Source organism: Mastigoproctus giganteus, chromosome 6 (assembly GCF_048544385.1).
Source record: "Mastigoproctus giganteus isolate SK-2022 chromosome 6, ASM4854438v1, whole genome shotgun sequence".
NCBI classification, from domain to species: Eukaryota; Metazoa; Arthropoda; class Arachnida; order Uropygi; family Thelyphonidae; genus Mastigoproctus; species Mastigoproctus giganteus.
The window spans coordinates 61,382,079-61,405,236 of record NC_143580.1 but is presented as its reverse complement, the minus strand read 5'-3'; the positions used below and the strand labels follow the sequence as shown (position 1 = coordinate 61,405,236).

General features: G+C 37.0%; 1 protein-coding gene across 1 annotated transcript in view; it reads right to left on the bottom strand.

Annotated features, from left to right (window-relative positions):
* LOC150084343 (G protein-coupled receptor GRL101-like) overlaps positions 1-23,158 on the bottom strand; it is a 129,073-nt gene that overhangs the window by 81,891 nt on the left and 24,024 nt on the right. The window contains exon 2 of the mRNA XM_090376190.1: positions 1,068-1,238. Within this exon, the coding sequence (XP_090232316.1) occupies positions 1,068-1,238 (171 nt within the window). The remainder of the gene's footprint in view (positions 1-1,067; positions 1,239-23,158) is intronic.

The following is a 23,158-nucleotide window of genomic DNA, read 5'->3' as shown; positions in this document are numbered from 1 at the left end:
AAAGATGTAATGACCTCAACAGAACTCTTCAATAAATATCGCAACTTAGGGTGTGTTGCTCAACTAGAAATTTTAAGAGTTTGTTGAAGATGTATTGAAGGCTTTTGACAAGCAAATAAAACTGTACTGTTAGAGAAAGAACGTAGTTATTACTGTAGGTCTATATAGAGGTTCATGGAAAATTAAATGGTTTAGGGTCTTTATTTATAGAACTGAAAAATAATACTAATGATGTTGTTCGCCTATTTTGTCTTTCCTTCATGACCTCTGAACAAACGTTCTGAGCAAGGTCATCTGAAAGACAATTGAATTAATGCAGTCATTTACACATTGATTGAAGCGAAATCGGGTTATAATTTTCATATTTAAGGAAAGGACAACAGGATTAGAGTACAGATCTTTTAAGATAATGGCAGGAGATAATGCTGACAGTTTTAAATTTCTCCAGCACAGACAACCTAATGGACCACTAGGCAATTTCATACTCTAGATAGAATGAGGAATAAAAGCTTTTAGCTTTTATTCCTACACATCTGCTTTCGTGTATACACCCTGATTTAATTACCTTCTTTCTTGAAAACCAATCTTCCTGTTTACAATAAACCATGAATACGATCATTAATTATATTTGGCAGTCACAGGATTAAATCGCGATCCAATCAAAAAGCGTGTGCTATTTAAATGCTCTGAGAGTTTTCAGTTAATGCAAATGCGTCATTCCGTACAGAGCCATAAATGTTAGATTAGGTTTGTTTTACGCACTATGGCAAATAAGGCTTTGAGGCATCAGTGTGCTGTCTCTGTAATCGCGTGTATTTTGTTTTCTGGATGAAAGTTCCGTGTTTCTGTGAGTAAAACACTCAACCGTGTTGTGAAAAAAAGCTGGTAGAAGTGGAGAGATCACCCCCATCGCGGTTGATATAGCAATAATAATACGGTTAATTACAAATGATATTTAGCATTCAGCCATTTTTCTGTACTTGTGATTGATGGTCAAATGTCTACGCCATTTTTGTTTTAGAATAGGAAAAACTGAAAAAGTTTAAATGTACTTAAAAAGACCTTACCGCAGAGGAAAACACTTTCATCCCCTCCATTGGAGCAGTCGGCGACTCCATCACATCTAGAAGCTTCTGGCACACATCCACTGTCATCTCCACAATCGTGAGATCCCTCTTCAATAGCGCACAGGAGCAGAGAAGGAAGGATCTCCTTATTTTGCTCTACAGACCAGGCATCTGAAAAAATAACACTGGAAACAGTGATCTGCTGTGTTTAAAACATTATAGAGTGGAAATATTTCATGCTGTGCTTGAATTTAAGCAAATAAATTTCGCACGCTGTGGGAATTTACTAGATTTTGTAAAGAAGGGAACTTTTTCGTTTAAGCATTGCATCTACTGATGTTCAAATTGGTTAGTCAGACTTGTAATCTGACTGGGTTATGTGACTTTTCACTCTCGCAAACTACCCTCTCATCACAAAAAACTTTTTCGAAGGATAGTCCACAACAAAAGTAAATAATTTGAGAGTGGTCCCCCTTCCCTGCTAACACACTTTGCTTTGCCTGAATAGGAAAAGTTCCAGTTTTCGGCTGGAATTTATTTATGCAAATAAACATTTACGTTTTTCCACTTTTATCTCGAGGGAAATCCTTTGTTTCTTCATATTTACTCGTCAGCCAAAGTGCACGCTTATCTGTTATGACCTTCATTGATTTACCGTCTACCTTAAGGACAATAATCTTAAGTGTAACGTACAAAGCGCTGTTGGCGATGCTTGCCCGTTTTCCAGCCTACTGCTTTCTATCTCTTTTAGATGTTTATCTTTCTGAATATTACGAAGTTTCTTCTCTTGTCGGTAATGTTTTTCCCCTCCCAATTTCCTTCATAAATCACTTTTGTTGTTTTCGATAGCGACACGATTAAATTTAACCGAAAATGATTGGATTTCTTAAGAGATGCTTCGAAGAAACAAAAAACAAAATATCCTATAAATGTTTAAAACAGTGAATATTTTAACAGTTTAGTGTGTGACGTATCAATATCGATTTATACACTGACGACTCATGACCTGAGTTGCCTTTGTGAAAATTATTATTCGAAGTGAGGAGGAAGAACAAAGAATTGGGAACAATTTGTTCCAAATTATTCTCCATATTAAACCCATCCATATGGAGGACCTCTCCATTGTTATCTATGACTTAGAGAAGGATTTGACCAAAAAAACCAGATTCTATTGGACATTTTCCATAAAACTTTCCAATAAATGGGATGAATCCACCAAGTTTCATCCCGTTTCAATAAGGTCTTTTCTTAATTCAACAAAGTTGTATGAATGAGGAAAGATGAACAAAATCAGTCACCGTGCAGTCATCGAATATTCAAGTGAAAAAGGGACTAGCGTCAAAGTTCATTCATGAAGATATGGTTACAATATGGGAGGATGCCCTTCCTGTTCCATAGTTAAGATGTGAGCACTACAATTTAAGCGAAGGAGGGAGAGCCTGGAAGATGACCAACGCTGTGGAAGATCTGCAACGTCCATCACTGCAGAAGAGAGTGTACGATCTGGTGATGAATGATAGAAGAATGACACTTCAGTAAATTTCCAATGTTTTGGGCATCTTATAAGAACGTGTGTACCACATAATAACAGAAACCCTCGCTAAAAGAGGTGTCAGCACAATGGGTCCCAAGATAGTTGGCACCAGATCAAAAGTGCACAAGTGATGTAAAGTCAGGTGAACATTTGCATCTTTTCGAGCAGATTGATCAAATTTTGTGACCATGGATGAGACGTGGGTCCATCGCTTTCAGCCAGAAACAAAGGAACAATGCAAACAGTGGAAATAAAGTTCTTCTCCCCCCCCCCTTAAAAGAAAGCCAAGTCGATTCCTTCTGCTGCCACGGTGATGGCATTGATTTTTTGGTGATATTGATGGAGTGTTGTTAGTAGATTATCTTCAGAAAAGCAAGACAGCCATAGGGCATATTACGCAGACCTATATATCATCTTCCACCAGGACAATGCACCTGCTCACAAATCTGTCATTGCCATGGCTGAACTGCATGAGTACGACTTTCAAATCTTGAACCAGATCTTGCACCATCGGAATTTCACCTATTTCCCAACTGAAAAAATACCTGCTGGCGTCTATTTTCCCAGCGACAGTGACTTCATTTCTGTAGTGGATGCATTCTTGGAGAGAAAAGAAAACTTTCTTGGCAGCTGGAATCACCGCTATTCAGAACCGTTGACAAAAGGGAATTAATTACAAAGGAGTCTATTGAAAAGTAACATATTACCAGACTCCTCAAATAAATCCTTCATGGTCACGAACTTTTCAAACGCCCCTTGTACATTTGTCAAACTAAATATCAAACGTATTAATTTCATTTAAACATCAAAGCAGATCTAAACAATTTTCTGTTTTATATCTTTCTTAATGACAATAATTATGGCAAAGTAATCCCATTACTTTGCCATATTAGTTCATTCAGGACATTTTAAAAAGGGCCCTTTTGAGTGCTATTCTGTCTATAATGGGAATCTACTACCCCATTTGTTGTTCATGACATACATCTCTTTATGTATTTCTCCAGACTGTTGTTTGAGAAATCCGTCCATAAAACTTCTGTCAGCAACATGCTAGACGATTTTACCCACTCTCCAAACTCTTTTCGTAGCATCTCAAGAAATATTTAAGCGATTTCACCATGTCAGAAACATCTTTGTAAGCCCAACGCAATCTGGTGACTGACTAGATCATTCTCCTCCATGTCGGTGGTCTCTTGGGTGCATTTCTCTTTCAGCTTATAATTCTACTCTCTCCAAATCTGCTTGAAGTGGCCGCTGTTTTCATCTATACATGTTGACTTACGGATGTACTCTTCCTTTGTAAGTGGGCGTTGGTTTTGCCCACGAAAGATATTCTGTTTTTTATCCTTGATCGTTTTGGACGTCTTCTGCCATCTCCGTTATTTATATATTGTGATATATCCGACGTTTTCAATGTATCTTGTATGTATCACTTATACAGGGTGTTTCAAAAATGATGATCAATAATTTTAAGGTGAAAAGTACAAACTAAAATAAGCTAAAAAGTCCCAGTGAACATCGGGCCGCAAATGAACCGTTTTCGAGATAATGCACATTTTCTGTTAAGCCACCGACTATGGGAGCATAGTCATTAACAAAAAGCTGTGAATCCTTTGCTAAGGGTGGTTTTATTAAACATAAGATAATAAATCTTTAATTTTTTGGCTTCAACACCACAGGATTTTACAGATATTACACGTTACAGGATGTTACAAAAGGTGTTCAAAATGATGTCCTTGCATCCGTACACAGCTTTGTAGTCTTCTCTGGGTCATTTCTGATTTGCTGAAAGGCTCCTTCAACTCGACGCTGCAATTCCTCAACTGTGTTAATGTCAGAAGTGTACTCTAAGCTTTTTACACGACCCCAGATACAAAAATTCATAGAATTTAAGTCTGGTGATCTTGGAGGCCATGTTACTGGCCCACCTCTACCTATCCACCGTTGACCATACCTTCTAGTTAGATACCGAGTCACAACTCAAGCAAAATGTGCCAGTGCACCACCATGCATAAACCACATGTTCTGGCGTTGCTGAAGTGGAACATTATCATCATCAAGGAGGTCTGCAAGAACATTCTGCAGGAATTGAAGGTACAGCTCTCCTGTTAGCCTGTTTGGCAGAAAGTGTGGTCCAGTTAGACGGTCTCCTAGTAGTCCTGCCCAGATATTCAACGAGAAACGTTGCTGATGTCATCACTCGTGAATTGCATTAGGATTTTCGTCGGACCACATGTGACAGTTTTGAAAATTAAAAATACCCCAATTTTTGAACAAAATGTGTTTAAAAATTGGGGGTTCAGGACACACTATTGCATCCACTGGCAGAAGTTCACTCTGGAAGGGTAGTGTCTATATTGCTGAGACCTTCTACATGCTGGATATAGTAGGGGTACAGTAATTGGTGACATAAAATTCGCCACACACTGCTATGACTCAATACACGCTCTTGCAGAGCAACCCTCCTTGTCGAAATTCCTGGATTTTTTTATTCTTTCTAATAACACCACGGGTTGGTTTTGTTTTGTTTTTTCTCCTCTTTCGCTCCATTCTTTTCCTCTGGAATGGGCCCCAGAGGATCCTGGCCGACCTTTTGGCATCATCAGGTGGGTCAGAGTCTCTTTTGAGACATTACGTGCTCTACTGGAACTGGCCCACCTTCCCGTGGTGTGGACGAGTACCCAGAATCATCTGTCCAGGTGAGTGATGCTTCTGGGTGGCCAAGCGACCAGAACATAACAAAAAAAAAAAACACATACAGAATGCACACACACAAACCTACACCGACACATTTCTGGCCGATTTACAGTTAATTCTGCTCTTCACAAAGACACGAGGGGAAGTTGAACAGATGTTCTAGGTGCCGCCCTATACATATACACATGTCCACATATTCTTTCTAACACCCTTTCCTCAACATCAGGTGTTATGCTTCTGGGCCTACCTGCTCGTATTCAATGTTCTCTAAGGCGTTGATTATGCCAGCTACGTCTCAGAGCATTGAGACAGGGGAAACAGAGAGAATGAGCATAACCTAACCTAAACAAACAAGTCAGTGGTGGATCCCAACTCTGTACAGTTCGCCTTGTCAATAGTGGAACCAAACTAGAAATGTGCCATATCTCGAAAACGATTCACTTAAGGACCCATGTTTACTAGGCTTTTTTTTTTTTTGCATATTGTAGTCTGTACAGTTCACCTTTAAATTATACTAGGTTTACTCTTTCACTTACCGTCTTATGTTGACTCTGAACAACCACTAAGCAGTTGTGTAAATCCATAAAAACATTTCTACAAGGAGAGAGAGAGATCAAAGGAAATCTTCTCCAAGATTTCCATATAAAAGACGGATTCTGTCATAGAATTCGTCTTACAGGCAGCGTACCTCGTGTACTGTCTTACAGGACGACGCATGGTGTAGTTGCCTGGGGGAAAACTTCATAAAAACTTTTTGTATGTAGAAATTATCTTGTGAAATCCTTCTGCTCTAATGGATTTTAAATTATTTTCACGTGGATATTGGAGTTTTTAGTTTAATACTGAAATGAGATTGCTCTACTCTCTGCAACATATGTGATAAGATGTATCATTTGAGTGGAGAAACTGTCATTCAGAGTTAATGAAATCGTTCTTGATATTACAATCACCTACGCATGGTAAATTCTTCAGTTGTCGATTTGATGTTTACGAAGTTATTTTGGTCTTCTCTTCTAACAGAAGATAGTTTTTTCTATCTTCTGTTAGAAGATAGATATCTTCCAAAAAACGTACTGAAAATGAAAAGGCTGGAACGAGGGAATTATTTATCTTCTCTTCCAAAATACCATTTCTGATTATTTTTCAATTTGTATCCTTTTTGTTGTTTCGAACATCAGCCAATTTCTCAATAACTTTCCAGTTCTTCGAATTGCTGAAACTACAGATGCATCAGATCAAATTCCCTTGCTTTGATACTTGTCCTTTTAGATAGCTGCTTGAATGACTCTGGATGCTTTTTAAAACGATCGAGATTTGAATCTTTTACCAGTGGCACGCATTAGATATTATCATACAGGTTTGAACTATTTTTCAGTAACTTAGTGATTTAACTCTTTGCTTACAAATTTCCTCGTGTGCAGGATGATCATCTTAAACAAGAACCTACGAATATGCAATAAACGTCGAGTAAAAGAGTAATAGAGACACGACATAATATCATTTACTTTTGCACTATATCTCCATCTGTTAAATCTGCGATACTGAAAAATAGTTCCAACGTGTATGACAATATCTAATGCGTGTCAAATCTCGATCGTGTGTACTACATAACAGAGGCCCTCGCTAAGAGGTTTCCTTACTCTGAATATTGGAATGTGGTATGCAATTACTTGCCGTAGGATTGTTGAGGTCCATTGTTTTAATTGAAATAATCTCTTATTCCTGGGACACCTTGCTGAGGAGGAGATTGTTAATGGGTGGTTTCAGCAATATAGTGCATCAAGTCCCACTTCATGTACATCTGTGGCCGAACTATCTCTCCTTTTAGGAAATCGCATAATTTCTAAAGCAGTATGGCCACCATGCTGGACAGCTATGTCGCCATTAGGCTATTTTGTGGGGATATGCCAAAGACAAAGCCAACAACAATCATCCAAACTCCCCCCCCCCCCTTTCAATAATTGAAGTGCAATACATCCAACATCATAGGAGGCCTCATTTTAGGAAGGATTTGCCTTTAGCTACCGGGTAGTTGATTGCTGGAACAAACTTCCATCTGTTATTTGGAAGGTGATAGCTTAAATAAATTCAAGAAGGAAGGCAGTGTGGTCAACATGTTTCGTCTGTTCCATGTCTCTAGCACTCTTTTATTCGAAGTTATTCTCATTTAAAAGCATCGCCCTCTATTTGAGTTTCTTGTTGGGTTACTATAATGATTAATTTAATGACTAAAATTGAAATGCTTTTATCATCGAATTACAAAAAAAGTAGTCACTTTACACTTATTGGAGTTAATGGTAAACTTATGATAAATACCCCGATCACCAAATTCACTTGAAAAAAAGTTTCAGATTTTTATAATTATTAATGCCAGTAAAAAAGATGAATATAGTACTTCAATTATATAAAAAAGGGCCTAAGGACGATCCCACAGGAACACCAGTGAAAAAAAGTAATATATCAATAATAATTACCACAGTATGTAGCGTGATACAGAATGCTAAAACACAATTATTAAAACAGTTTAATATACCTCTTCTTAAATTATTTGATTATTATTACTATTTTCTTGTGATTATTAGAAGTGAAAAGTAAATATATTTATCTACTTATCAATTAATTATTAAGATTAGAGAACGCTTAATAAAACTGTATATTTTAGGTTCTTTAAACTTAGCCGTCCAGTTTAATTTTCAACTGTATAATATTTATTGCTATTCTCCCGTTTACTCTTTTTTTTTTAATTCTCTTTTCTCGTATTCTATATATGCATCTCTGGTCATCATCAGTCCTTTTTCCATACAAATTATATAGAAAAAGAAACAATAATTTCCGCATTTCTATTTGTCCAATTTTAGTGACATTTGGAAAGGTTCTACAAATATTTTAAAAGGCCCAAATATAAAATTTCGTGAAAATCTGCCCACTGCGAGTCTCTCTGTTACATGCGGACGGACGGACGGAGATGGGAAAGACAATATGCACATATATATGTGCGAATGCGCCTAAAAATGGCTTTGCAGATAATAAAAAAATATATATATAATCCGAAATCGAAAAGCTGTTTACGTATGAATACCATCTGCTTAGAACTTTGTTAATCAGACTCTTTGAAAAACTAAGAGTAGAAGTAAAGTAAAAGAATAAAATGAATGGAGCAAAATTGTACGAAACCCAGATTGATTCGTGTTATACGAGATAATACGGCATCACGTTGTATTATCTCGACTGAAGTGCATCCCCGTAATTAGATTTCTCTTGCATTTTCCTGTTAATGGATCCATATGGAAAAAAATTAACTTCGCCTTTACCTTCTAAAGTGGTATTAAATGGCGACTCTTGGCATTTAAATTAATTTACGTATTCTGCCTTAAATTCTGTATAATACACTGAAAGGACAGAATTCATGAAATACCTGGTTAGTGGGCAACGCAACGCTGTCACCCCTCTCGCTAATGGACGAACCCACTGCTTGGCAGGAATATAGGCACCCTGCATTCACGTAGACGATAATTCAATGTCAGTATGGATAAACGTCGTGAGTTAAGCGACTTTATGGATAAACGTCGTGAGTTAACCGACTTTATGGATAAACGACGTGAGTTAACCGACGCATGGGTTACTCTATCGCAGAGGTGGTACAGAAATTGTAATAGCCCCGTTCGACAGTTATCAAGAATGTATCGGGAATACGCCATTTCCGGAATAACATCTCATCGTGGACAGCTTTCTCTCCCATGATTTCTCTCCACTCAGTATATATGCATTATATTAAAATCACACTGCACCTTTCATATTATTATGAATTATAAATTATAATTAATATTATCTTAAATTATAAGTTATAATCAATAACCGTCGAACAGGTTCGGCTCGGAGTTCACCAGAAAACACCCTTCGATCGTCTTCTATATATATATGTTAAAACTTTAATTAAATTTTTTGATTTTATTTAAAACTTATTTACATTTATTCATTTAAAACTAATTAAAATTCAATTTGGAATGTTTGTAAATATTTAAAAATGTTTTAAAATATTTATTAAAACATTAAGCACTAAACTTATACATTAAAAAATTATACATTTAAAAAAAATTAAAAACATTTTTAAACATTAAAATTATGCATTCTATAAAAATTAAAACGTTAAACATTAAAATATTTAAATGTTTAATGAATTCCTAAACTCTCTTACACCATTAATTTGTGATATAATATTAATAATCTGTATTAATTATATTCATTAACATTTATAATGTTTTGTTATTCTTCTAAAATAATTAATAAATATAAGACAATAAAAATTAATATTTAAATAATATAATTAAATATATGCCTTAATTTTTTTTTACGAAAATGAAGACAAATGAGAGTTAGTTATACAAAATCCGTCTTCAAAGAGACTCGGTCCAGATATTTTCTTCTCCAGTCACAGCATAATGGGAAACATTCCTACATCTCAAAACCCACATTTCTTAGACAGATAATTCTTTCAATATGTTTTCTTTTATCCCTGAGATGTCTTACATCTTCTACGAAAAGCCTCGTTTAAATTTTAGTTTCATAAATTTTTGATTCTCTCATTAATATTTATACTTCCTAAATAATAAATCAGACTCATTGTACAAATCCTTATAGACCTACATCGACCGGCCCTTGATGCCATGACTGTGAAGAAAAAGGTCACTTTAGTCTGGAAATAAAATATGCTTTGCCATAGAGCAATTCGGTTACTTCATAGTTATGGCATCAAGGGCCATGAACGATAGGATTATTTGTTAAAGTTTTGATTTGGTGAAATAATTATATTTTATTTGTAATTGTTTTGAATTTTACGTCACATCCGCCTAACAATACTCCATCTTTTTTCCATTATTTAGATAATCTTCGGTTAGTGCTTGACTGATGTGACAGATGATTTAATTTATTTATTATATCCGTTCTTCATCGACAAAACATACCCTAGGGGGTACCTCCCATCAAGAAAAAGTCTTATTTGATACAGGCCCGTTTGGATATTTATTATTGACTTTCGCTTAACATTGCAAAAATGATTTTACTGCAAGGTAATGTTCCAATATAGGCATATATTTTTCTCCGAAAAAAACCCATATTACGCGCCGCACTAATAAATGTTTTGATTCTTCAAATTAACAGCGACATCACAATGAAACTATCTCACCTCATATCAGAAGACATCATCAATTCACTTTCTATTCCATTTTTTAAATTCCTCTTCTCCATTTAGTCATTTTAAGTCGTTTATAAATGTTTCAAACGCGTTTTTAAAAATCTCTTTGGAGGTTACAGTAACTTATTTAAAAGTTAAATTTGTTGTAAGGGTTAGTTAACTAGATTTACGAATTTATTTCAATTTAAGATGCTTCATTTCCCCTCAATATTTTCCCAAATAGAACGTAGGATAACATGATAAAATAATTTTCAGGTTCCACGATAAATATAAATAATGACACGTGATTTATTGTTACCACGGTAACCGTTCCTCCTTTACATTACCAACTTCGGTAGCTGTTATTTATTTCAGCGACCCATTTGATGGACGAAGTGGTTTTTGTATACCTGGAATCTCCCCCGAATACTCGTTTCTCCAAACGGGTCAATTGAAAACACATTCTGAAAGTTTCTCAGAAGTCATCTATTCACGTAATGTTATGCGAGTGTCAAGGAAGGAGAATGGATCCCCATCACATCTGGGAACTCTAAAACACCCTTGGGCCTTGCAAGATAACGAAACTGTGGGGATGCTATATGAACCCGACAGAAGTAGGAGATACTTCATTTTGACTCGATCTTCATTGAAAATAAATAGAAAAGTCAAACAAATTGAAAAAAGAACCAGAAACATTTCTTTTAGAAAGAGATTTCTAAAAGAAATCTTTTGGTTCTTTCAATTAATTAATATTTAGATATTTACAGACTATTATGATTATGGGGAAGTTTTTCAAGATATTATTACTAAATTAACATACTGGAGGTTTAAGTTTTTATGGATTTTCTTAAGATATTATCTGTAACTTGCGAGGAAATATTAAGGGAATTTTTGTTCTTGATTTAGTAACATTCCTAGAATATTAAAAGACAAATCCAACTGGATGCTATCATGTGGATCTTAATATAGATATTTTAACGCATTAAGAAATGCCCAACAAAATTTTATATGCTGCTTAACTTTTGGACAATGGTGCGCATTAAATCAAATGAGCCAGATATTCAGACTTCCGGCCTTAATTGCCTCAGAGTTTATTCTAAAGAATCCAACCAGATCCATTGCTCTGTTTATTGTTTTGATTCTTCGATTGTTCGGTATCTTGTTAATAATTTCACGTTGAAGCAGCTCTCGTTTTCTGTTTCAAAATAAACGGAATTAATGAGAACCGGCCCTTATTTGTTCTAAGTACCCCAGGGTAACTCAAGATGGGTTGTTATCTGGTCTCAGATGCACGCAGATCTGGGAAACTAGTCAGGAGTAGCGAACTACGCACAATCCTTCTTTCCACTTACCCTGTATCGCTTAATTATTTCCGGTACTTTGAGAAAAAAAAATAAATAAAAACTTATCCCTGTAGATTACATGACCCATTGCATCTGCCAGGAATTCTGAAACGAATCTGCAGAGATTATAAAAAAGCTCTGCTTCAGTACTTAAATCAGAGTTGGTACAAAGAAGTTCTTTAATGTTTTCTGTTAAATCCTTAATTTCTTTGATCAAAACAGTTTTATATGGAAGCAGTCCGAATTGGATGTTCTTAAAGAGGATTAAAAGATAGCAGAAACGAAATCAAAGAGATTTAGAGACAGTGAAGCAAATCTCTTGCTTTTGTTTTTGTTTTCTTGTCTTCCCAAAGTCGTTTCACAATATCTCTTACACCCCTAGACAAAATAACAGACGTTGGCCAAGTGAATTGCCTGCAATCATCGGTTTTTGAAAGCAGGCAAGAAAATTAATTTTATGCGTTTCCCTCTTCACTTCGGTAACTATCCAGTTGACCTTTGAATTTCTTCAAACTGTCAGCCTCATCTACCTGCAGAGACTGCTAGTTTCAGTAATCAACAACTCACTGGCTAAAAGAAGACTTCCAACAATCTAGTCTAAACCTCTTTCCCTATAATTCGAATTTATGACCCCTAGTTCTGAAATAACAGTTAAAATTCAGCCTTCATTTTACTAACCCCTCTCAGATCCTTATAAACCTCAATCAGGTCACCTCTGAGGTTGCCAAGCTCTGCAACCAGCATAATCGAAGTCTCTACTTGTACGTTTGCCATTTTGCTGATCTCACATGCGAGTTTCTCCTCCTTGGGCACTTTCAAAAAGCTCAATGTCTGTTTTCAGATGAGGTCTCCATACTTGGACAAATATTCCAAATGCGGGCTTAAAATTGCTTATACAGCGGGATTATGGTATGACCTCTTTATCTCTACGGGATAATGTTTGATGAATCATCGGTAGGATAATATGAGCTTTCCTGGCTGCCTGTTTACACTGCACAAAAATTTTACTATCTGCCCGTATCATAACACCCAGCCCCCTTTCTTCTCTACCGTTTTTAACTCGACCCCCCCTCCCAAGTGCATAAGTTATTTTGGGTTGCTGTTCCCGACCTTGCATTTTGCTGAATTAAAACATCGCTGCCAATTTTCTGATCATTAAGGGCTCTCCCAATCTTTACATCCTCTGCAAATTTTGACATTACGCCCTTTATCCCATGGTTGATGTCGTTTATGAAAATCAGAAACAGCAATAGCCCAAAAACCAATCCTTGGGAATCCCCAATTCTGATCTTACATCAATCTGTACAATGTACACTCTCCTACCATTAATATCCAGACACCTGCTTTTAGACAAAAAAAAGCTTTTATTGTGTCATTTAATGTTTTTTGCTGAAATCTTTTGCATTTATGACAGCCTTCAATCTTCGCAGCATACTCTCAACCAGCTTTTTATAAATGTCAGGTGATATGTTCCTCCACTCGGCCTTTAACGCAGCCACCAGTTCGATTTTGTTCTTTGGGCCACCTCGACGTGCACGTACCCGACGAGCCAATACATCCCAAAGATGCTCAATAGGGTTCAGATCAGTACTCTGGGCTAGCCAATCCAACTTTTACACATCCATGTCCTCAAACCACTCTGTTACGACCTGAGCAGTATGGCATGACGCGTTGTCTTGCTGATACAGGTATGGGCCTTCCCCGAAGTATTGCCATAATGTTGGAAATGCATAATTGTCCAGGTATTGCACAGCATTCATGGTTTTGTCGATAACAACTAATGGGTCCAAGCCAAACCATGAAAGGAGCCCCATACCATGACACTGCCTCCACCAAACTTCATTGTTGGGAGGATACAATCAAGAAGGAACTGTTCTCCTGGCATTCGCCACACCCAGGAATGGCCATCAGACTGGTAGAGTGCGAACCTTGACTCGTCCAGGATTCGCGCTCCATACGCAGTGTTAATCAGCGTCTAGCATTCGTTGAGGTGATCAATGGCTTGTGAACAGCTGCACGACCATTGTAACCCGTATCATGGAATATCCTTCGTATTGTACTAGTGCTGACATTAGTCCCAATACTCTCACAGAGGGTTTGTGTGACTTGAGGCAGTGTCAAATTACGATTTGGCACACAGTTCTTCGCTGACTTCTCTTGTCTCGTTCTGTTAGTTTTCGGGGTTTATCTGGCAGTTTTTTGGCAGATTCAGTCCCATTCCTCTTCCATTTTCATATAACGTCACTAACCGTTGAAGTAAGGATCCGCAGAGTGACTGCGATGTCGATGTCTCGTACAGAACGCTTGCTTATGTTGCATCCTACTATCATCCACGTTGGAAGTCTGTTAATTCTGTTGAACGTGTCAACTTTCATGCCCACTTTTGCACTTGTCTGTTCGAAGTCTAGTGTGCATATTTATATCAAGTTCTGTGACCTGTTGCATGCATTGGACATGTCTCCTCGTCCGGCTATTAATGATATGGCAGTGTATATTAATGATTTCCTTTTGCCTTGAAGCCACTCTGAAATCCATCTTAGAATCTTTCCAGTAATCCCAGCATGTTCCAGCTAATACAGTGATCTATCATGAGGGACTGATTCAAATGTCTTACTTACAATCCAAGTAAACTATGTCGAAGATATACCCAACATCTAGCTCGTGGGCAACTGTATCAAAATAGCTTACCGGATTAGTTAAACATGATTTTCCCTTAACAAACCGTTGTGTCCTTCAAAATGCCATTTGTATCCAAATGTCCCTGGACTGCATTCTTTGGCACTAAGATTTTCCCTACCACTGAAGTCAGGCTAACAAATCTGTATTTACCAATTCTATGGTCCTAATTCACATTGATGCAGATTTATAGGTCATGTCACATGCTGACTTACTCGCATTCATTGAAATATGAGGGCTGCTAGTTTCAGCATGCGCTGGGGGTTTTAGTAGGTTAATGAACTGACCTGTAAATTCCTGAATCACTTCCCAACAACGCAGATGCCTCAAAATAAATATATAGCTCGTGCATGGACTCCGTTCATTGCGGTCATTTCCGTGATTTAACTTTTTGTTGATGCATCCCAAGCAGGAATAGAGAACAAAAGCCCATTCAAACGAATGATAGGTAACGGATGGATTGTGCAGCCTTCAAATATCAAATCACACGGCTACCAGAACATCCTTCTGTATTCTCCGTTGGCTTCGGACATATTTTTAACCTGTTAATAACGGGTCGATTACTGATACGTTAAACTGGAACTGGAACTAGAACTAGATTAGGTGACTTCGAGTACAGTGTGGTGTTTCATATCAGTATAACTGTCAGTGCGAATAACGAATTATATCCGCTTAAATGGAATTTAATTAGTATCAGACTGGTAGATACTAATACCCTCAGAATATCCTTTAGAGCACGTGAACAAAGCGCTACCTCTTGTAGAGACTGCGCTCTTATGACTAAACACAATGATTATGACCAGTGTGGGTTGCATAGTTTTCATCCCGCAAAGCAGATAAATCAGTCATAAATGTGAGCAAACTATACATGTGGTATACCGAAGTCTCGTGTTCTTAGATACCTCATACCTATTCTAAACCAACACCTTTCTAGAAGCATTGCAACAATTGCTAGAAAAGCGCAGAAGCATACAAAACTATAACCGAAATTAAACCAATCCAAGCCATCCAACAGTATGGGATTAAGGGTAGCACATAGCTAAAATTCAGGCTATAGGACCACAGCTGAGACATAAATAGTCTTGACTATTGGTGTTCGGTCTGTTTTAGCCCCAAAGCCCCTACTGGTTTTAATCTTCCATTGCCCACATTAATCTCTTATCCTCAGATGGAAATCTGGGCCTGGAAGCGAAAACCCAAATGAAAAAAAGCGACCTGATTATTTTATCTTCCATAGTTAAAAATTTTAACACTCCGTTCGAAAATTTGAACATTGTATAAAAGGGAAACCCTTTTCTTGGAATAAAATCCAAATTTCACAAAATTACATTCGTTTTCTCAGTGTCGAAAGCAAGTTCGAACCTCTAGGGAAGATTAAGGAATCATTGCTGTAAATAAGTGAGATAATGGTCTCAGAGAAGCATTTTTTACAAAAGTTACTGATGTTAGAGGAGGAAGATGGTATGAATTCATTTAAAATTAAAAAGGCTCCATATGAGTATCGCACAGTTGGGAATGTTAACATCAGCATCATTAGACGCCAGGAAGATCCATTATGACCACAGAAGCGTTAATGTCTCGCCAGTTCAGAAACGTGTTGATAAAGAGGAGTTGGGCAACTACAAGTCAGCGAGTTTGAGTCTGTGATCAAGGATGCGATGATTTAGGACCATCTCCAGAAGAATTGTATCATAAATAGATCTCTGTATGGATTCGTTAAGGGTAGGACGTGCCTGACTGATGCGACACATTACCATGATTTAATTAGTAACAGTTGAAGAAGTTGGAGTTACTGGTAAGATCCTACCTTGGATCGCGAGCTAGCTAAAAGATAGGAGTCAGAAGGTGATCATTAAATGGTCAGTCTTCAGGGTGAACAGCGTAACAAGTGGGGAGCTTTAGGGATCAGTGTTGGGCCTCCTCCTCTTTCTGATTTTCATAAATTATATTGTCAAGGGTACCCAAGAGAAGCCCAAAGTTCGCAAAAGATTCGAAAGTGGGAAGGGTGGTTAAAAATTCGAGCTAGGCTTTAATTGGGATGTTTCAGGAAACGTTCGCTTCCTTGCATTGGTTGGCCTTAATAATAATGGTGGCAAGCTGTTGCCATGACGGCGCACCAAATAATAATTACAACAAAAATCTATACTCTGGCTCGCTATTGAAAAACCCTCTAACATTCAGTTTCGCAGGATTTTAATTGAAAGAAGTTTAATTATAGTTGTTTAACTGGAGGAGTATGTCCGTAGGGCCTAATTAAAGAAAATTGATCAGCTAATTTGGCAACCCAGTGGATGAAAGTTAAGAAATACGAGGGCCAAATCATATAAGAATACCCATTTCTTATTTAAGAAAAATAAAAACGATTTATTTTGTATAAAAAAATAAACTAAGATATTGAATAGTAGGCACTATCCTTTATTAAATTCTTACTCAAAGCTGATATTTTTCAGGTTGCGAAATAATTCGTTCAGAAATTCAAGAATGGTAAATCCGCAATTTTTTCCTCGATGGCTCTCAAGTGAATGTAATATTGTTTCACTTTAAGAGAATATAAAACCTCTTTTAACTCATCTTTCTGGTTGATACTGGCAATCGATTTCTATGAAGTGATTCGGATTCATAATCCTCTATAATACGGACACCTTTTCTCCTTTCTGTTCTTCTGAAGAAGCTTAAATCCGAGTATTGGTAGATTTATTGGTTGGAAAGTCCAACGTATTCATTCTCCTCTTAATACTTTTCTTGGGTATTTCACAGTCAGTTCTGATGACAGATTGAGAAGTATACCGGCAAGGATTTTCGGATTTACTGCGAAAATACAAGAAGTCGTTTCTTTTTACCTTAATGGAATGCTTCATGGAAGCCAGGAGATTTGCTTTAAGTAACAGCAAGGTGGTCTTGGTGGTCCATAATAAAAAATTCTTTAAGTTCTCCTGTGGTAGAACGCAATTTATAAACGTAAGAACAAAAAGAAAAATGCGGCTTTAAGATAATCGCAACTAATTCTCCTATTTGATCATATGTAATCTGACTTGTTCTTCACCGATTCGACCGAGGGACGTAGAAGAATGTTGGATGACGTTTGCGTTAGAAAGAGAAATACAAAAAGTATTAAAAGCTACAAATGCTTAGCTTTAAATATTTTCTATACGACATTTATACAAAGAAATTCCAAAGTGCTATAGGACACAAAATGCTTTTATATGCAGGATTTTAACCTTAATCTTCTTCTTCTTCTGCAGCCATTGACTTCTCTTAAAGTTGCTGCGATTATTTGAAGAAACTCTCAACAATATCCTTTGGAACCGCTTAAAAGCTCTTCCATTTTGTTCAGTGGTTTTCCACTTCATCAAATCTGTGTCGCTTTAATAGTTTTCTTTAAATGACAGAAGAGAGAAAGAACCAATAAAACCCCAAGTGTAGAAGAGGCATGAATGAGTAGAAGTTGCCCCCAATAGTTTTGGAAAGAGACTAGTAGGATTGACAACATTAAAATTTGCTATTCTTAGTTCAAATTTAAAAAATTGTTTACAACTGTTGGGAGCTTTAGTGTAAGTGAGAAATGAAGAGATTTAGATCCCAACGAGTTGTGAATTCATCCCTATATGATTGCCCTCGCGGGTAGCACAGTTGGTAGGATTGCTATCCTCCTCACAAAGGGTGGAAAAGATCTGAGTTCGATCCCGTAGATGACGTGAGGAATTTTTAATGGGACTTTTATCACAACGTGGCCGAGTTAGTCGGTCTCAGGGGAGGCAGCATAGTTTTTTCTCCTGGAAACTTGGGCTTTTCGTCCAGCAAACAGAAAATCGACCTCAAAACACAGGAAATTTATAAATAATATACACACAGCAATAAATCCTTAGTCGCTGATGCTCCTAAAACCCTATAACAACAAAAACAACAACCTGTAAGATTAACTACGCTAACACGATGTCATAAAATATTTGGATCAGAAAATTTAAAACGTCAACTGCAGTTGTGGACATTGAAATCACCATGGAAAATTAATTACTTAGATTGTTAGATTAGATAAAATCAAGTTTTAAATGTCAAGGGCCAAACGTTTTAATTGAATTATTGATTTGGAAGAACAATAGTGGAAATAAATGATTTCGAAAGAATTGAGTAAAGAGATTTTAAGCCACAGAAGTTCAGAAAGTGTAGATTGCAGATAAGGAAGTCTCTGACAAGACGTATCAGAGTGGAGATGTTTTCAAGTACCACTTTTGTGATTGGAACTGAGACCTCGTATATTTGGAAATTGAATTAGTAAGTTTTTTGGAGTTGTTCCGTTTCTTTCTGTTTGCCTGTTCATGGTGAGGCAGATGAAGTAAAAGTATGGGAGAGAAACATGTATGGATTGATGAAAATTTTGGAATTTTATAAATAAGTTTTAGACCCTGTATTTGTCTACGTTGTAAGAGCGGGTTCATATTATTTTTAATTAACGCTTTGAAAACTCTTTCTTGTTTTATTTAGGTAAGTAGGTGTAGTGGAGGTTATCATTATAGTGAAAAATACCATCTTGGCGTACTTTGAGTTGTATCTTTTGAATTTTTATCGATAATATTAGGTGAAAATGGGGATTATACGCTGCACGAAAATTCTAAGTTAGGGAGCACAAGAGAAGTGCATAAGTTGATATTAGTTTAGAACAATAGTGGAAATAAATGATTCCCACAGTAGAGAATTGGGGTACACCTGTATGGAGTGAATACGTACCACAATGGCGCCCATTAAATTTAATCTGTTAAATTATATTAGATATATAATAGTCAATTAAGGGAACCCGCAATTAAGGGAATAGAGAACCCGCAGTTTTATACTATTGTAATTTAGGTTTTAAAAGGATGGGACCAACTGAATCAAAGACCTTAGAGATATCAGTGTAAACGATGTCAACCTGTCCATCCTGTCAATTCCTTTACAAACAAACTGCAAGAGTGGAAACAAAGTTAGTCACCCACCGATTTCCCCGGACGAAACCCATATGATTCGTTAGATAAGATATGGCCCTCGTGGGTAGCACAGTCGGTAGAATCGTCATCCTGCCCACACAGATTGGAAAAGACCAAAGTTCGAGTCCCGTGGATGACGGGAAGAATTTTATGGGCTTTGTTCTCGACCTGACTGAGTTAGTCGGTCTCGGGCGATAGTTTTTTGGACTCCTTTTTGTGTATCGGAAATATAAAAGTGGTTTTGAATAGGCTCGTAGGTTGTAGGCCTGTAGCTTGTTTGATAAGATAGACTGTAGCGCCACTGTTGGCATGTCTTGGAAGTGAGTATCAGTAACTCAACAACGAAAAACAACAGAAATTTTGTGCATCTCTGTATATTCGGAGAGATACAGAAAATATTTACTCTCTGTATCGTATTCCACGCCTGCATTTTTCAGTCGATTCGCAGTGAAACATTTGAAGAAACGTTCAAACGTTTGCTGTACCTGATTAAATGTAACCCCGTCATTTATATTTATCTTTCTTCTGTAACTGACTTCCAGGAGAAAAAATGGTGTTCATGAATTATTAATGTACCTTGCGATGTACATAATCGAATTGTTGAAGGGGCAATTCATCTTTGTCACTGGGATAGGAATGCTCCAGTAATCAGTATACACAAGGGAAACTCAAATTTCTCGGAATCTTCAGAATACCTCTGCAGTATTGAGTTTAATCTAGTAGCATTGGAAAGCAAACTAAGATAAAAGAATTGGAATAAATCTTGTCTTGGAATTTAGACTCTCCGAGTCATACAAACATGCTTCTCATATTGGTCGATATCTTGAAACGTAAAAGGGCTGATCAGAAGTATCGGGACTGAATCCTGCAAAAGTGATATTGAGATTCCATTGATGAAAGGTTAATCGTTTTCAAATTAGGCTCCTCGTTGTGAATTTATTTATTTCGCCCTTCCTGCCAGTGAACATTGAATTTAAGAGGCGGAAATCACTCTCAAAATCAGTTTTTGGAATCGGAAAAAATTATTTGAGAGAGTTTCCTGTCATATTCTGCTGAACTGTTTCTACATCTTTAAATCTTTTGTTTTTCAAGGCTTTTTATAATATAGAGAACAGAGAAAAGGCCACAGAGGAATGTCTGATGAACTAGTATTGTTATGTTAATAGGTAGTATTCGTATTAGCATTAATAGTGGAAAATCATGCGAGAAAGCAAGCTTATAGACCATCAGCCAACAAGCCTCTCTCTCCTCACCCTTAAATCCATCTAATAACTTGCCCAATTCAGCTATAAATTTAATAGAACTACCCACTTCCACAAAACCAGATGGAACTTTGTTGCAACAAGTACTCTCCTGGCTGAAAAAAAATTTTCGCACATCTGTCTTGCAACCATCCTTTTCAATTTAAATTTGAAACCTCAATTACCGCTTCTCAACCCATCCTGTCTATTTTTTATAGGTCTTGTGGCCATAGAATGCCCTAGTTCCTGTCATTAACCACTCTACCAGCCTTTGTATCTACCGCAAAGTAAGGTAGTGTAAATACGATACATTCGTACAAACATTATATTTGACATTATTATATTTATCATATTTAATGTGAAATTTGCCTGGTTAAGGTTAGGCCATCAAGGTCCTGTCTCCGATATTTCTGATCCTTTGCAAATTTTTACAGATCGCCATCAATTTCTTGTACTATGGTGAGCATCTGCCTGAGGAGAAAACGATCACAAAGGGATAGGCTGTAATAAGTGTAGGACTGACTTCAGTCGGTTGAGGGATTCTCCACCCGCACAGTTCCCAAATATTTTTGGTTCCTAGATCAATATCGTTAATAAATTTTGAAAATAGTAAGGGGACCAGCACTGCACCTTGAGGGACTCCACTAATAACATTAGTCCAAGAAAAGCATCACCCATATAGCTACCCTCTGCCTTCTGCACTCAACCACCCGTTTATCCATAGAAGTAACTTGTCCCCAATTCCACACTACTACAGTGTCCAAAGCTTTACTGAAGGCTGAGTATATGTGAACATTTTTATACTCAGTTCCTTTGTTACTGAGCCTCAGTAACTACTCACACTGTTCAGTCAAGATCCTCAACAAATCGATGCTATGATTTCCATATAACCGAATTCCTGTCAAGATGGTATCTTACAATACTTCTTTAATCACTGATTCCATTATTTTCTCAGGAACAGATATCAAGTTTACAGGTCTCTAATTAATCACTTTTCCTTTTTGATCCTCTTTGTTAACAGAAGAAAACATGGGCTGTGATCACAGCTCATTTTCATATCGAGCGCGCCAGCGTGGTTCGTCCCTTTCCTTCTAGTATTAACATAAGCAAACAATTCTTGGCAGCTTTTCTTTGCGTTCATAACCATAGACCTCATAATCTGCCTTAGCTTGCTTGATCCACTTAGTGACTTGTTTGCAGATTGACTTACTGTAGGTTTCTATGTCCTCCGATAGTTTATAATCATACCATGTATTTTTATTTTCTGCACCCTCTTTAATTCAGTGAGTTTGGTGTATCACACAGAGATCAGAAATGAACAAAGTAAATAGAAGAAGAGACATTTTGGAGACTTCGAAAGATGGAATCCAGAAATTTAGAAAAAGGAAAATAATATATTTTTTAAACCATTTATTTTGCATAAAAGGATTCACGCCAATCCTTAGGCAGGTTGGAAAGTGAGTACGCACCTATTTCAACATGAGTCCGTCCATAATGTAACACCTTTAATTCAGATAAGATTATTTATTAATTATTTTTACATACTCAGCAGAATCCTATACATTTTCAGTAGCATGAATTGATTGAGGGTTGGGAAACTAGAAGAAAAGTACGGGGCCAAAAACGAAGGGAAAGGAAGTTACAGAAACGAAGATTATCACTTTTAACGCTTTTCCATATAGGGGACTTGGGGGACTCCAGTTCCAACCCCTACACAATCTCCAGGGAAGGTAACCAGCCTACCCTTAACCCATCCACAGTACTAGCCCACTGCTAACTTATTTCAATAAAAGCTATACAGCGGGTTGCATACCGAACGTCAGAAGATGCGCATTACTCAGCCAGCATCCACTAATGATCTCTACTTTTGGTGTTTGGAAGAACTCCCCTTTCATATGTTGTTGTTGGTTTTGTAGCATCAGCAACTAAGGCCATGTTGCTCCAAGTATACTGTCTGTAAATTGCGTGTGTTCTCACCGGTTGTCATTTACCAAATTGTCGTAGCCACCAATTGTCTTTCACCAAGGCGCCATCCACCAAATTGTTGCATACACAGAACTGTCATGCATGGAACTGCGGTATACAATGGATTTTTATACGACGAAATGACGTGATCCCCATCAGTTTATCCCACTAAGAATAATTTAAAATCTACAGCCATTGTAGTCATCTGTACGAAAGCAATATCATTTATGTGTACCCTTGACAGTAGTTATGTTTTAATAAAAACACATCAGTGTACTATGATCACTGCCACCTAGTGGTTTATTTGGTGATTCTTCTTAATCCACGAAGAGTCCCACTGATAATCAGATCAAGAGTGTTTTACCATTTTTTCCTCTCTAACATGTTGGTATAGAAAGCAGTCGCCTAAATCGTTCAATAAAAGCTTTGTTCCAGTGTGACCTACCATCTAGTCAATATTTGGAAAGTTAAAATCCTCCATTAGAAGACCTTATTTGCGAGTAC